This window comes from Felis catus, chromosome C2 (genome assembly GCF_018350175.1).
Source record: "Felis catus isolate Fca126 chromosome C2, F.catus_Fca126_mat1.0, whole genome shotgun sequence".
Taxonomy (NCBI): domain Eukaryota; kingdom Metazoa; phylum Chordata; class Mammalia; order Carnivora; family Felidae; genus Felis; species Felis catus.
In genome coordinates, this window is record NC_058376.1 from 6,269,932 (window position 1) to 6,286,277 (window position 16,346).

The 16,346-nt window shown below is 49.2% G+C and overlaps 2 protein-coding genes and 1 long non-coding RNA gene across 10 annotated transcripts in view; 1 reads left to right on the forward strand and 2 right to left on the reverse strand.

Annotated features, from left to right (window-relative positions):
• SH3BGR (SH3 domain binding glutamate rich protein) overlaps positions 1–6,701 on the reverse strand; it is a 58,374-nt gene extending 51,673 nt beyond the window's left edge. Inside the window, exon 1 of one of the 2 annotated variants that reach the window (XM_045036604.1) lies at positions 6,512–6,701. In XM_045036604.1, coding sequence (XP_044892539.1) covers positions 6,512–6,556 — 45 coding nt within the window. In that variant the 5' untranslated portion in view covers positions 6,557–6,701. The remainder of the gene's footprint in view (positions 1–6,511) is intronic. The other variant, XM_045036603.1, reaches the window with a different exon arrangement.
• A 5,405-nt stretch (positions 6,702–12,106) lies between these two features.
• Positions 12,107–13,113, reverse strand: LOC123379857. The gene is made up of 2 exons (XR_006584785.1): positions 12,611–13,113; positions 12,107–12,403 (listed from the first exon to the last, which is right to left on the reverse strand). It is a non-coding gene; the product is annotated as an uncharacterized LOC123379857 (long non-coding RNA).
• A 70-nt stretch (positions 13,114–13,183) lies between these two features.
• LCA5L (lebercilin LCA5 like) overlaps positions 13,184–16,346 on the forward strand; it is a 48,023-nt gene continuing 44,860 nt past the window's right edge. For 6 of the 7 annotated variants that reach the window (XM_045036598.1, XM_023238723.2, XM_045036602.1 and 3 more), the window contains exon 1: positions 13,698–13,820. The gene's annotated coding sequence lies outside the window, so the exon portion shown is untranslated. Of the gene's footprint in view, positions 13,273–13,697; positions 13,821–16,346 lie in introns of those variants that run through there. The other variant, XM_019839369.3, reaches the window with a different exon arrangement.

A 16,346-nucleotide genomic window follows, 5' to 3' on the forward strand; every position in this document is an offset into this window, starting at 1 on the left:
ATAAATGAATCCTTCAATGACTTGTGTGTAGAGTGTTTCTTTCTTAATATAAGGAAAAAGAAGGCACGTATGGATGCTTAAGCCCGGGAAGCAAATCACCACCCAAATGAAATTCTGTATCATATCATTTTGGTGGTGCTCTGATTGCATATTAACTAAAAATATAACATAAATGAATATAATTTGTAAATTCCTTACAAGTAAATATAAATTATACATAAGATTGTATATATGTTATGTGTATACCCATATATATAAGTGGTCATCACACATTTACTTTTTCATTAACATTTGTTCTACCAACATAACAAAGATAATGGGTCTAAAAGCATGAGATCACTAAATTGAAGGCTGCTGTTAGCTACAATACAACACTTAATCAGAAAGACTCAGTTTGGGGCAAGCATGGACCAAAATAAAAAATAAAAGTCATACAGAAAGGTGTGGGGTGATGGAATTTCCCTCAGGCTCCTGGCACACACATGCTGGGACATTCCTGAGTGTCACATCTATCGGAAGCAAAGGAAAGGCTCGGATTTCTACACCCACGTGTCCTCCCCCAAGGCTGGACCCTTGGACCTTCTGTTCCTCCGCACAGAAACTGTGCTCCCAACGCCACAGCCTCACAGCTGAATCTCTGAATATGACAAAAATCCCATCAGACCTGATGACAGGTTGTTGGACTAAATTACTATGTTAATTAATCATGTTTCCTATACATACTTTCCAACCTGTCCATAATTATCCGTGCCACTCTATAAATTGCTTATTCCTTAAGCTATTTCCAGAGATAACTCTGCGGCTTGAAGGGAGGAGACGTCTTCATTTTAGGCAGGTTTGCTTGTAATTAAATAGTCAGAAGGCAACATCCTTCATTCTGTCCAAAGCCCCGTCTTCCTTCCTTCTCAGATACCCTCCCGGGAGCCCGGGCCAGCCTGGCCGAGGTCCACGGCCACCTCGCCAACATTCCATCTCTATTAATCATGCGTCAAGACTTGAGGTGAAATACAAGAAGGATTTCATCTTACTCCCTGATTTCTGAATAGATGAAAATCCCCTTCCCCAAGGGTGCCTTGGGGACCCTTGCCCAAGTCCTGACTTGTGTTTCTTCTGTGAGAAGGTCAAAGAGGGCGAGAGAACCAGGGAGGGGAAGACCCGTTATTTCTTGCCAGACAAACAACTGCATGTAAAGGAACCTAACGGACTGTTGGGTGCATGATACTGTCTTAAGTGCTATCTCCCAGCCCCTCGCCCCCCCAAAACAGAGAGGAAAAAAAATCTGCACCCTGAGTGGGGGCCCTCTCCCCCACAGTCCTCCCTCCTGGTGGGTATCTATTCAAGGAGCCCCACCGGACCCTCACAGGCAAAAAGTGCTCACTCTTCTTTACACGGCCTCCTGAGCTGACCCCCGAGAGCCATCAGCTCCCAGGGGGCACCTCCCTGTATGGTCCCCGGGGGAAGGTGCGGGCACGGCACCCAGTGGTTCCCACCACAGACACCCTCCCCTCCCCACCTCCTGCCCCTTCTTTTCCCTCCATGGCACCCTGGCCAGCGCCAGCCCCGCAGGCTGCAGCCTCTTTCTAGGTAGCCCCTCTGGGGGTCCCTGGGGTCTGGGTCATTTGGAGCCTTTGGGACTTCAGCCGAGGCTCAGAGATCTCTGCTTTCCCATCCTGTTACATTCACTCATAAGAAAGTGTTGTTTTCGGGGCACCTGGGGGGCTCAGTGGATTAAGCATCCAACTTCGGCTCAGGTCATGATCTCACAGTTTGTGAGTTCAAGCCCCGCATCGGGCTCTGTGCTGACAGCTCAGAGTCTGGAACCTGCCTTGGATTCTGTGTCTCCCTCTCTCTCTGCTCCTCCCTGCTCACACTCTGTCTCTCTCTCTGTGTCTCAAAAATAAACTTTTTTTTTTAATCTTAAAAAAAGAGGGGGGGGGAGAGAGAGAGGGAGAGGGAGAAGGAGAGAGAGACAGAGAGAGAGAGAGAGAGAGAGAGAGAGAGAGAGAAAGAAAAGTGTTGTTTTCCTGAAGTCACCAACCACTGTTGGTTACTGTAATGTGTCAGAGGGATCACTGAGCCACTTGCTTGGCACCTCCCTTTTATTGTCTTGTACAGTTAGGAGCTTTTCCAACTGAGGCCATTGCACTTAGTGAAACGCACACTGCATTTGGGGGAGGCGACCTTCATTTCCCTCCTGGCTCAGAAGGCTGCTGTCAGCCTCCTGAGGGGATCCACTCTAAGGCTGCAAAATGTTTAAGCGCCACCCCAGCCCCACCCCAGGCTCTGGTGAGAACCAGGGAACACGGTGTGTGGACGAGCATTTTGCACAAGGTGAGAGCCTGTGTGGTCAGGCACCCGGCACGTTGTTACCTCACTGACTCATCCCGATGACCAGGCCAGGCTAAGTACTCTGATCACCTTTTTTTTTTAATTTTTTAAAGTTTATTTATTTATTGAGAGACAGAGAGAGCAAGCAGGGGAGGGGCAGAGAGAGAGAGAGAAAGAGAGAGAGAATTCCAAGCAGGCTCTACACTGTCAGCACAGAGCCAGATATGGGGCTCAAACTCACAAACCGTGAGATCATAACCTGAGCCGAAACCTAGAGTAAGATGCTTAACTGACTAAGCCACCCAGGCACCGCCCCCCCATCACCATTTTAAAATTACAAAGCTGAATTACCGGTGAATTAAGGAGTTTTCCAAGATTTACACCCAGATCCATCTCATCCAAGAGCCAAGATTTTTCCCCATCATATTTACACTCAGTCAAGACTGGAGAAAGGATCGAGAAAGCCAGGAGCCACCATTACGGTCTGTCCTTAAAGATCAAGGTTCCAGGGCCACCTGGGTGGCTCAGTCAGTTGAGCATCCAACTTTGGCTGAGATCATGATCTCACAGTTCACGAGTTCGAGCCCCACTTCAGGCTCTGTGCTGACAGCTCAGAGCCCGGAGCCTGCTTGGGATTCTGTGTCTCCCTCTCTGTCTGCCCCTTCCCTGTTCACTCTCTGTCTATGTGTCTCTCAAAATAAATTTTAAAAATGTTAGGGGTGCCTGGGTGGCTCAGTCGGTTGAGCGTCCGACTTTGGCTCAGGTCATGATATCACGGTCCATGAGTTCGAGCCCTACGTCAGGCTCTGTGCTGTCAGCTCCCAGCTTGGAGCCTGCTTCAGATTCTGTGTCCATCTCTCTGCCCCTCACCTGCTCATGCCCTCTCTCTCTCTCTCTCAAATATAAATATACATTAAAAAAAAATTAACGAAAAAAAATTTTTTTTTAAAGATCAAGTTTCCAGGGGCTGTGCAGCTTGCAAACAGTGAGAACCGTCTTCTCTCCCCTTGTCCCCTCAGCCCACTGTGGCACTGGCCTTCAGGAAGACACAGATCTGCTCCTGCTACTAGGGTCTCTTCACCCACATTCCTCTGTAAAGCAGAAAAATACGTGACAGTGCTTTGTGATCAACTGTTCAGAGATGTGACACACGGCTGCATATGCATAAGCCCTCATAAAGAGATTGCAATTTGTTTTTTACTTTTTCTTTTTTTTTAATTTTGTTAACATTTATTCATTTTAGAGACAGAGAGAGACAGAGCATGAATGGGGGAAGGTCAGAGAGAGAGGGAGGCACAGAATGTGAAGCAGGCTCCAGGCTCTCAGCTGTCAGCACAGAGCCCGATGCGGAGCTCAAACTCACGGACCGCGAGATCATAACCTGAGCCGAAGTCGGTCGCCCAACCGACTGAGCCACCCAGGCACCCCTAACATTTTTAAAATTTATTTTGAGAGACACATAGACAGAGAGTGAACAGGGAAGGGGCAGACAGAGAGGGAGACACAGAATCCCAAGCAGGCTCCGGGCTCTGAGGTGTCAGCACAGAGCCGGACGTGGGGCTCGAACTCACGAACCTCAAGATCATGCCCTGAGCCGAAGTCAGACACTTAACCGACTGAGCCACCCAGGTGCCCCCGTTTTTTCCTTTTTCATTAATTATGTTCATCCAACAGAAATCACATGCCCTCATCAACAAAGTTGCAGGCAAGAACCCATTTTTAAAAGAGAGTGAAGAAATAAGTAGTAAAGGTTTCGCAGAACGACCACCACATACACAGCATCGGTGCTGGCAGTCGCTCTGGGGTTCCCCTGCCAAGAAGCTTCTGGATAAAATCCCCCCCCCCCCCCGCCCAGGAAAAATCAGTAGCACTGATACCATGGGAATAATCAGTTCTCATCCTTCAGGATCGGACAAAAATCTTTCCACTTAAGTGTCTTGGGACAATTCTTCTGAAACATCATCATCACAGACTCACACGTACTAATATTAATAATTACAGCAACTACAATATTAATGTTGACTAACATTAGCCAACGATTATAATATATAATATATATGATATAATAATTATAATTATATTAAGTAGCCATATATAATAATTATAAAATTAACTAATAATTGTAATATGTATTAAGCACTGACTGAGCGTTTGACACCCACAGGGCACTCCATGCCTTCTTTCCTAAATCCTCAAGAGGATGCCAATGAGATGAGTGCTATTCTTATCCTCATTTGACAGATAAGGAAATTGAGGCTTAGCAAGGTGAGATAACTTTCCCAAGGTCAAACACTTCCAAGCGGCAACACAACATTTGCTTAGGGAACCAGCATTAACGTGGCTTTTCCGAGACCCTAGAATGAACGGTGCCCCTCCAGATCCTCGGAGGCTAACTCAGTCATGTGCCCAAACTTCAAGACTGTAAGACATCAAATAATCCTAAGACGTCCACGAGTTTGTTCGCTGTCTCTGGAAGGATGCACAGGGCACAGAACATGAGGAGATTGGCAGGGCAGGGGTAAAAGTTGCCCGCAGCGAGCGTCAACAGCATATTGAGAGCCCACTAAAGCTGTTTCCTTCATTAAAAATCACGTTTTGTCTAGTAATCCAAAACTGTGCTCTTTGTGGACCAACTCAAAGTTTCTGAGGTCGTCAACGGCCACAAAAGACTTTGCAGTTTTACAACTGGAATGTTCCCTCCTCTGTTTCTGTTAAAAGATGTTTTGCAGAGATACTAAGCAGTTGCTGATGCGCTGTGCCCAGAGGGACACGCAGGCTCATCGCTCTTGTTTTCTTCTTGTGCCCTCTAGAAACTGCGCGAACTTTCAGGGCTGTGGGTGGGGGCGTTGAAGAGCCAGCATTGGGGCTGTTCCCGGCCAGTGGCTGGCCTAGGGTATCATCCTGGCTGAGTGAAATCCAAGCAGCAAGATGGCCCAGGAACTAGATATAAAAGGAAACTGCCCCCTTGCTGGTGTCCAACCGTCAGCTTTCTGCCCGCAGCCCCCTAAATGTTCAAATGCTCATGGAACTTTCACTCTCAAGACTGATAGACACCTCAGGTTCAAGCCTAAAAGCAAAGCGTGAATCACTGCCAAGGACAAATGGCTCCCCGTGTTACCCCTGTAACTTCAGGCAGGTCTCTCCCGCACAGAATGAAGGCTGGAACTGGAGGGGTGACTCTAAGCCTGGTCCCAGGGAAATCAGACAGTGTTAGGGGGGTCAGCTCTTCGTACCTATTTTTGGTCTGTTTGAATTCCTAGAGCATTTAAAACTGTCGCCTTAGAGATATTTGCTCTTGTCACTGTGACATCATTTTCCTCAAATAATACTCTTACACATGCTAACTTTACACTTTCGGTTTGGTCACATCGCACGCGCAGGTACAGATGACCCTTGAACAACACAAGTTTAAACCGCACCAGTCCACCCATAGGTGGATTCTTTTTCTTATAAATACAGAAAGCCCTATAAATATATTTTCTCTTCCTTATGATTTTAATAACTTTTTCTTTTCTTTAGCTTACTTATTGTAAGGATACAGTATATATTACATATAACATACAAAACCATGTGTTAACCGACTGTTTATGTTGTCAGTAAGCCTTGTGGTCCACAGGAGGCCATTAGTAAAGTTTTGGGGAGTCAAAAGTTATACAGGGATTTTCCACTGCGCGGGTGTCCGTGCCCCTAACCCCTGCATTGTTCAAGGGTCAACTGTAATTACACCCAGGAGTCATTTTAGGAATGGGGTTCAGCACACCCTCCAAATGGGGTTCAGCACACCCACCAAATATCATTTGTCTGCAACTTTAGTCTTTTGGCAGAAACACTCCACCAATAAATAAATAAATAAATAGCCCCTGATTCTATAATCTATGCGACACAACACGACGCAAATCACATGTTAAAAATTCTAGCATCAAACACGCCCCCTTCCTGGAATCCCCTTTCACACCCAGCTCGCCTGGATCACTCATTTTACACATTCCTCCAACACGGTTAAAACGAACGCAGAAAGCAAAGGCACGCGGGCTTACTGCAGGGCCACGGCTTACTCACACACTCCTCCAAAAAGAAACTTAAGGCCAACGCTGGGCCGGACCCGCTGCTTCTACTCCCCAGTCTGAACTCCTCTGAAAATACGATAAGGAAGAAAGCCCCACGAGTTCCATCAGACACCTACCGCTATGGACCCAGAAGATGTGGCAACAAACACTTTGATAACCATTTTGACAGTCGGAAAGAGGGTTCCCCCCAACACACACCCCCGGGAGGGGACGCGGCGCTAGCCCGGCCGAGCAGGCAGCAGGTGCCAGGTGCGAGCTGGCGGCCGCCCAGCGCGGTCTGAGCCCCTGCGCCTCCCGCCGCAACTTAAGCTCTGCGCCTGCCCGGCGCGGCGCCGGCGGCGTGGGCTTCCCCGCCATTGGCCCGGGAGCGGTGGGCCTCTGCCAGGCAAATATGTGATTGGTCGATAAAAGCAGCCACTGACTTTGAACGCCCGACAACAGCCCCTAAAAGGCAAGGCTGCGCCGCGCACCAATCAGACGGCGGCGCGCAGACAGAGGCCGGCCGGCGGGCGGGAGGGCGGAGGGAGGTGGGCGCGGGGCGCTGGAAAAGCCCAGAAGACGCCAGCTCGGTCCCCGCGGACGCCGTGTTCGCGAGGCTTTTGGCAAACGAACAGCGAGGGGCCTTGAAATAAACAGAGGCTTCCCGACTTTCGAGTTTCCCGGCCGATTAAAACACTTCGGCCAACTCTCCAATAGATTCCTTTATGCGTGGCCCGTTGACAGTTTTCTCCCTTTACCACCTGTTCCTCCTAAAGAACAGAGGCTGACAGGCCGCAGACGGATAAGGTTTCACTGATATCCCAGACGAGGCAGGGCGACGGAGGCGGGCTGTCAGTACGGATGAGTTCAACAAGCATATTGTCTTAACTATTGCAGAGGCGTTGGGAGAAAATAAATGTCGCAGTCTCTGTCCATCTGATTTATGCAGACCATAAATCCCTCCCTCCCACAGCAGGGAGGGATCTGTGGGCCTTCTCTACCCGCCCCCTTTTCCAGAGTCCCCGGGGCCTGGAGGTCTAGTCCCACCCCCTTGGATAGGTGCCTTTGATGAAAAAGGTCGCCCCATCCCTGTAATGGAGATCAAACTCACTTACATCAGAATGAATGATTTAAACCACTACCTTTTAACTCAGAGCTTCACTTCTCAAAGTTTACTTCCCAAATTAGGCCCTCGGTAAAGATGCTTACTGGTTCCCCAAATTTAAGTCATTAGCATTGTAAATTTTATTTTTCTTTTTTTTTTTTTTTTAATTTTTTTTTCAACGTTTATTTATTTTTGGGACAGAGAGAGACAGAGCATGAACGGGCAAGGGGCAGAGAGAGAGGGAGACACAGAATCGGAAACAGGCTCCAGGCTCTGAGCCATCAGCCCAGAGCCCGACGCGGGGCTCGAACTCACGGACCGCAAGATCGTGACCTGGCTGAAGTCGGACGCTTAACCGACTGCGCCACCCAGGCGCCCCGTAAATTTTATTTTTCAATTTTTAAGTTTATTTATTTTGAGAGAGAGTTGGGGGGGGGGAAACAGAGAGAGAGGGAGAGAGAGAATTCCAAGCAGATTCTGCACTATCAGCACAGAGCCTGATGCTGGGCTCAAACTCACAAACCATGAGATCATGACTTGAGCCAAACAGTTGGAAGCTCAACGGCCTGAGCCACCAGGCGCCCCTGTAAATTTTATTTTAAAGGCCACCTAAGATTATAAATCATTTTTGCTCCTCTTCTTTTCTGTATTTTCAAAATTACAAAGGATTTACAATTTTTGTCATCAAAGTATTCTTTCAACACTTTAGTCTCAACATCTACCACATGAGCATGCTACTTTTTCCTAAATACAAGAGATTAATAAGCTATACATATTTCTCAATGTTTCTGTAAATTAGTAACATAAACTACAGCTGGACTCTCAGGTGCCGTACAGAATATACATCTGCTGATCATATAGGGCAATACTGCCTCTGACAATGACATTCCCCCTCCATCCATGCGCCCTACGGAGAAATAAATACCCTACCTGAAATAAGAGCTAACAGTTTTTAGGTGTTTGCCTCGTGCCACATCTGTGCTAAGCGTTTTGCATAGACCACTTCCTTAATCTGCACAACACTAGCACTGGATTCTACTACTTTCCCTCCTCAAGGATGAAGACCGAGGGGCGCCTGGGTGGTTCAGTCAGCATCCGACTTCAGCTCAGGTCATGATCTTGTGGTTCATGGGTTCGAGCCCCGCGTCGGGCTCTGTGCTGACAGCTCAGAGCCTGGAGCCTGCTTCGGATTCTGTGTCTCCCTCTCTCTCTGCCCCTCCCCAGCTTGCTCGCTTGCTCTCTCTCTGTCTCAAAAATAAACAGTAAAAAATTTTCTTAAAAAAAGGATGAAGACTGAGAACTAGGGATGATAGAACAGGAAATGTTACTTCCAAGACGCAAACCCAACCCATCTGTCTCTGCACCACATCAGAGAAACTCCTGATACACTACCCTCAAACTCCTAGTGCCCTCTCCTTGCACTATGAATTATCCTTTTAATAATGAATTGATAGGGGTGCCTGGGTGGCTCGGTCAGTTAAGCGTCCAACTTCAGCTAAGGTCACAATCTCACGGTTCGTAGGTTTGAGCCCCACTGTCAGAGCAGAGCCAGATGCAAGCCTCCAACTCATGAACTGTGAGATATGCCCTGTGCGGACATCACCCAACTGAGCCACCCAGGCACACCCCTCCCCCCAAGTGATAAAGCTCAACAAGGGGTGCCTGGGTGGCTCAGTTGATTAAGTGTCCAGCTGTTGATTTCAGGTCAGGTCATGATCTCACAGTTCGTGGGATCAAGCCCCGAGTCTGGCTCTGTGCTGACAGCACATATCCTGCTTGGGATTCTCTCTCCCTCTCTCTCTGCTCCTCCCTACTCAAGTGCCACTTGTACTCTCTGTCTCTCTCTCTCTAAAAAATAAATAAAAACATTAAAAATATTTTTAATAAAATAAAGCTCAACAAATCTCTGATTTAGAAAATCCACTTCAGCAATAAGCTGTATGCTCCAGTGAAGAGGTAGAAGGCTAATCATTTCATATCCCAAGTCCTTGATACTAAGTGAAATGACAGCAATTATAGATGTGACCTCATTTTTTAAAAGAATGTTCTTCAGCTTCATTGAGGTATAACTGACAGATAAAATTGTAAGATATGTAAAGTGTACAATGTACACATACCTAATGAAAGACTGATTTCATCTAATTTTTTTTAACGTTTATATATTTTTGACAGAGAAAGAGTGTGAGCTGGAAAAGGGCAGAAAGAAAGGGAGACCCAGAATCTGAAGCAGGCTCCAGGCTCTGAGCTGTCAGTACAGAGCCCGATGCGGGGCTCGAACCCATGAACCACAAGATCATGACCTGAGCCGAAGTCAGATGCTTAGCCGACTGAGCCACCCAGGTGCCCCTTTAAAGGCATATTTGATGTAGAATGACAGCGGTGACTACCAGAGTAACCGCTCAGAAGTGAGTTGAATAGTGTCCCCCCAAAATTCACATTCACCCTAAACTTCAGAATGTGACCTTATTTGGAAACAGGATCTTAGCAGATGAAGTTGGTTGAGGAGCGTGAGATGAAATCATCCCCGATTTAGGGTGAGCCCTAACCCCAGTAACTGATGTCCCTACAAAAAGAGGAGGGACACGCCGAGAGAAAAAAAAAAAAAAAACACCTTGTAAAAGCAAGGGTAGAGATGGGAGTAGTACTGTCACAAGCCAAGGAACACCAGGAGCCAAAAGAGGCAAGGAAGGATTCTCCCCAAGAGCTTTCAGAGAGAGCATGGCTCTGCCGGCACTTTGATTTCAGACTTCCCACCTGTACAACGGTGGTTGTTTTAAGCCACCGGGTCTCTGGTGATGTGTTACAGCAGACTTAGTAAACTAATACAGAGAAGTAAGGGCGTATGTCAATATGTATCGGAATTACTAAAAGGCATTTCTTCAGCTTGGCACTGCCCCGGGGTCTCTCCCCTTCCATAACACAGGTGGACACAGATGTAAAGGCAGAAACAAAGGCTATAGACTGAGACCAGCTAGCAAAGAAAAGGAGAGACCCTTCAGATGGGAAAGGAAGTTCTGAGGAACCTCCATCTTTCAGGTTCCTCCAGTCCTGAGTACCGGCATTGGGAGGGTCATGTAATAATCAACTGCCACTTTTTTTTACTGTCGAGGCAGCACCAGCAGCCATAAAGCAGGCACCTTTCCATGAATGTCAAGCCTAGGGTGACACTTGTCTGATGCGGGTCCTCCTGGAGGTGCTTGCTGCCCGACTCAGCGCCAACAAAAACTGCCACCACCCACCTTATAGGAATAACTCGCCACCGAAGGTTGTAGAAACACAGTCCACCAACATTAAGGGTGGGCACTCTAACAGCACAAGAAGGAAGGGATGGTGACGTGAAGGGGAAGCCTTGCCCCCCACCCACCCCTAAAACACTAGATGTAAACAGTGTCAGTGTAGAAATGCCCTCTGCCCCTATTACTTAAAATCCAAATGCAAAAACCATAAAGGGAAGATGTGATAAAGCTGACTCTACACAAATATCAAAATACATTGCAAACAAAATTTAAAGCAAATGACAAACTGGAGGAAATATTTATAACATATACCACAGACCAAGTTTTCGCATGCCAGACCTGAGCTTCACAGAACATCAAAAGTTCTACACAAAGATGAACACAAGTGAAAAATGGGCAAAGGGCAGGAAAAGGCAAATCACGAAGTACAAATGGTTACTAAAAATATGAAAAAAAAGTGTCCTTCCTAGCAATCAAAGATGTGAATAAAATCAAAATAAAGTGTCAACTTAAAATGGGCAAACGTGTTTTAAAGAAATTAAATTTAAAAGATTCTCCCCGGGGCGCCTGGGTGGCGCAGTCGGTTAAGCGTCCGACTTCAGCCAGGTCACGATCTTGCGGTCCGTGAGTTCGAGCCCCGAGTCAGGCTCTGGGCTGATGGCTCAGAGCCTGGAGCCTGTTTCCGATTCTGTGTCTCCCTCTCTCTCTGCCCCTCCCCTGTTCACGCTCTGTCTCTCTCTGTCCCAAAAATAAATAAATGTTGAAAAAAAAAATTAAAAAAAAAAAAAAAAGATTCTCCCCATGGGCGCCTGGGTGACTCAGTTAAGCGACTGACTCTTGATTTCGGCTCAGGTCACAATTTCATGGTTTATGAGTTCGAGCCCCACGTCAGGCTCTGTTCAGACCCCCTCTGTCCCTCCCTTGCTCACACGCTTTCCCTATCTCAAAATAAATAAACTTAAAAATAAATAAATAAGCTTAGGAAAAGATTATCCCCAACGTGGGTTAAGGATTGGAGACATTTGCCTGGAAGGCAAACTTTCATACACCTTTGAAAAGCCTCAAAGTGGGCATATCCTTTGATCCTTCAATTTCACATGTAGGAATTTGTTCTAAGGAGTCAGGAGTGACCTCTGTTAACCTTAAAAACAAAACTGTCAGGGGGCGCCTGGGTAGCTCAGTAGGTTAAGCATCCAACTTCGGCTCAGGTCATGTTCTCAGGGTGCGTAGGTTCAAACCCGGCGTTGGCCTCTGGGAGGACAGCTCAGAGCCTGGAGCCTGCTTCGGGTTCTCTCTCTCCCTCGCTCTCTGCCCCTCCCCCACTAGCGCTCTGTCTCTCAAAAAATAAATAAACATTAAAATAAAGTAAAATAAAATAAAACTGTCAGTTATCTTACCAGCAAATGGGTTTATTCGGGAATAACAGAGAATTGCAACTTGGGACATCTGAACGATGGCAAAACCTTAGGCAAGTCCAACAAACAGGAGAGGAACGGTATTTTACGGAGAAGGAAAAAGTTGAGAATGGCTCAAAAGTACATCCAGGAAAGCAAGAGTTCAGGGTGAGGACCGATTCTCGTTGACTGAGTTGCAGGAGTGGCCAATTTCTTGCCGGAGACGCAGTGCACATCTTCCCCGTTGGGGCTGGAATCGATCATTCTTCCCTGTGGACAGTCTTCTGTTGGAGCCTGTAATTAATTGAGTAAGGGCTTCCCCCTCCAGTCTCAGAGCTACTTTCGTGAGATTTCCCTTTAATTGTCACACCTCAAAGATTCAATTACGTGGATACTAAACATGCCATTAATACAATGAGGGTAAAGGGAAAAAAAAAATAAATGTTCGTTAACTCTGCCTATGCAGTCATTTAAAATTCCTAGGTTATCATTAAAAATCACCTGCAATTCCATCATCTAGGTGATGTCAAATTTTTCTTCGTACTTTGTTGTATGTTCTAAATTCTCTACAACAAACACGCATTATTTGGGGATCCGATTTTCTTTTTACCATAGAAATCCACCTTTGTAAAGAGAGGTTAACAGGAGCGCTCTGGTCTCTGTCCACTCCCTTTCCAGACAGGGACGATGACTCCACGCCCGCCTGCCTGGGCTCACCCCCTTCCCGGGGAACCCAGCGTCTACACCCGCCTGGCAGGGTCCACTCTTTGCCAACCTGCCTGCAGCCAACTGGGAGCGCCCAGCTCGGGGTCCCCGCACCGCGCAGGCGTGGGAGCCAGATACGCGCAGGGGACTCGGATTCAAAACACCGGTACAGGGGCGAGCGCGACCGAGAGCGTGAAGGAACGGCGGGCCCGCCGCGGGACCGGTTCGCCAGCCCCAGACGCGGCCACGGCGAAGGTGGAGGGCCCCGGGCGCACAGGTGGGCAGGCGAGAGGCTACTTGGCAGACTTTTCTACGCTCCGCTCAGCAGTGCGCAAGCGCGTGGACCTCGCGGCGCCCGCGGCCCTATCCCGCGGCTCAGCCAGTCCCAGGAGGCCTCGCGCGCGGGTTTCCAAGGCGACGCGGGGGAGTCGGGGGGCCGCGGGAGCCGCGCGGAGCAGGTAACTGCCCTGTCCAGTCCCAGCAGGTCCCCCTGTTCAAGCCTCCGGGCCCTCCGGTGCCGCCGGTCACTCAGCCCTGGCCCCTTGCTCAGCCAGGGCCGCGCAGCCTCGCTCTCGTTAGTAACGTAGCCCGGCCGCCGGCCGCCTCCTGCCGCAGAGCGCCGCCTGGTGAAGAGCCGGCGTCGGCGTGCCCTCCCAGCCGGGGTAGGGGGCCTAGGCTCTCGCCCGCCCACGCCTGCCCAAGCCGTGCCCGCCCAGCCCGGGTAGGGGGCCTGCGCCCTCACCCGCCCACGCCGCGCCCCCATTCCTTGTCCCCCCGACTGCGGGCCCGCCACGCGGACTGGCCGCCCGGGGGGCATTGGGGCAGGGGCGGCCCCAACTGACCGGCCCTCGTACCGCCAGGCGCCAGGGAAAGGGGCCGGGTCGTGTCCGCCACCCACCCCCACCCCCATCCCCGTAGCGGTAGCGCGGGGCCGCTTTCACCCCTCATCCCCGACCTGCAGGCTTTCGCCGGATGCTTTTTTGCTGTCTGAAACTGATGCCTGCAGGTTCGTGTCTACCTTCCTGCTGTAGTTCCCCGCCCCTCCCACACCGGTCTAACCTTAGCGCTGACGTTTCCTTATCCTCAGCCCGTGGACATGGGAATTCTTTGAAATTTCCGCAGTGTGTGTCCCTCACTCGCTCAGCCTTGGAGCTCTTTGTCCAGTTTCCCCTCAGCGCTTTAACATTTCATTGCTACGCTTGTGCCAACAGGTGACTTTTTTAGGATGGGGTTTTCCACTGCTGAACATGACCTTGAACCTATGTTCTGTCTACACTGGCTCCCTACACGAATCCATCCAGTGTCAGGCTCAAATCCTATCTAAATGCCAATGAGCCCCAAAAGTATCTATCTCCAGCCCTGACCTAACACTGAACTTGAGACCCGTGTACTCAACTGCCTGCCTGCCTGCCTCTGTACTTGGATGTCTAAGGCACCCCCTGACAGTCCCTCACACCTGGTCTTCCCACACTTTTACCCACCCCATTACTGGAAACCAGTAACGTCTTTCTCCTTCCTACATTCAGTCTGTCAACACATCCTTCATAACGTACTCTGAATAGGTGACACAATCCTGTCTTTTCTTCAAACCCCCAGTATCATAACCCAGGTCCAGGCCACCATCCTCTGGTGCCTGGATTATTTCAGTAGCCTCTTAATTGGTCTCTGTGCTTATGTGCGCCCTCCCTCCCTTGCATGTAGACAGTCTTACCTTTTTTCTGTTGTTTCAAGTGAATAAGGCTTTCTTTTAAAGATAGGAATTTCATAGTTTCCATAGATGAAAATAATTTTTAATACGTATTTTGAAGATTTCGGCTTTTAAACCAGGTAGCCAAAGCTACATAAACACCTTACTATTAAGCTAAAAATCGAAAGATGCCCCTCAGCTTTCTTGGGTACCTGAGTGTGTCCCTGGATTGAACTTTGACGAGAACTTTAAAACTGGCTGTACAGAAGAGTAAAAAAAAAAAAAAAAATCCAGAGCTTCCTTTTTGAGAAAAAGAAGCCATGTAGGAATTTAGGCTCTGTTTATTCCCTTCTCTTTCATCTTTGGTTTTTTAGAGAAGCACCAAAAGAGGCAAATTGAAATGGAGATCAATGATCATCCCGGTGCTGGTCATGTTGGTAGTAAGTGCCTGGGCACTGGTACTCCAGTCCATCAGGCACAGAGTGATGCAGCGATTGATAGGACAGGTCCTTGCCCTCGGGGAGCTCCTGGCCCCCACGCACCTGTACCCTGGCAGTCGTAAACCCCCAGGCCCCACTTTTTCTTTTTCCACCAAGGGAAGCTCCAGTTGGCCAAAGTAGCAGGGCAGGGTTGCTGCTACTCGTGGAGGGTCCACAGGATATTGCTGATCGGAAACCTCAACTTTGACCTCACACCTCCCCCTCATGCCGTCACTTCTTGTCTGACGGGAATCTCCTCAAGCTCCAGCCACCACAACTGCAAGCCTTACCTACATCTATGTGCACATCGTCCGTCCTATCCCCGGCCACCCTCCCTGTGCCCTGGATCCCACCCTCACCTGCTTGTCCGAAACCTACACTCTCACTATCAGCTGTCACCTGTTGTGTCTCAACTGGCTCTTGCCCTTGGCTTTTAAACATGCTCCAGTCTCCCATCCCGGAAGAGAGAAAAAAAATCTCCCTTGACCCCCGTTCCCTTTCGTTTTCAGCTATTGCCCAAGGTCTCCTTCCCTTCGACAGGCAAACTTGTTTAAAGAATTGCCACCTTCCGTGTATCCATGCCTTGCGTCTCATTCCTTAGCCCGCTCTAGTCTGCCCTCCGCCCTCATCTCCACGTACCAGAACAAAAGCCACTGATCCCACATTGCCAGGCCTCTTCTTGCTCGGCCTCCGGCAGCATTCACATTTGACAGTTACTCCCGGTTCTTGAAGCACTGTCTTCCCTTGGCTTCTTCGCCCCAAACACCACCACCACCCCCCTCCTCCACTTCTCCCACTACCGTGCTGGCTCGCCCTCCTCTCAGGGGCTCCTTGGTCTTGCAGTTCCTCAGAGCTCAGTCTGTTCTCGTCGCGTTCTCTCCCGTGCCCCCCATAATCCGAGATTGGGCACAAATCTACGCACACCATCTACGTGAATCCCCATCCGTGTGGACTCCCAACTTCATCCCTCCAGCTGGGCCCTCTGAGCTGACCCATATGTCCGGCGAGCGGAATGGCCTTTCCTCTTAATACGTCTCCGACACCAGCTCCACGTGCCCAAGACCAGTCTCCCACCACCCCTCCCAGCTGGGGCCTCTCGCATTGGCAGCAAGGATTCCTCCTTGGCCTTCTCGCTCCCCAGCATCCGGCAGGTCACCAAGCCCTGGTGACATTGTCTCCCGTGCATCTTTCACTTCTCAGTCGCCATTGGCACCTTAGCCCAAGCTGCCACCTTCTTTCTCCAGCCTTCCGGAATCCTCTCCTCTGGCTTCTGTCTCTTCTGCACTCCACACTGCAGCAGGAGTGACCGTCAGAAAGCAGAGCAAATGATGGCATTCTTCCCCAGCCTCCCGCTTTTGCTCCCTGC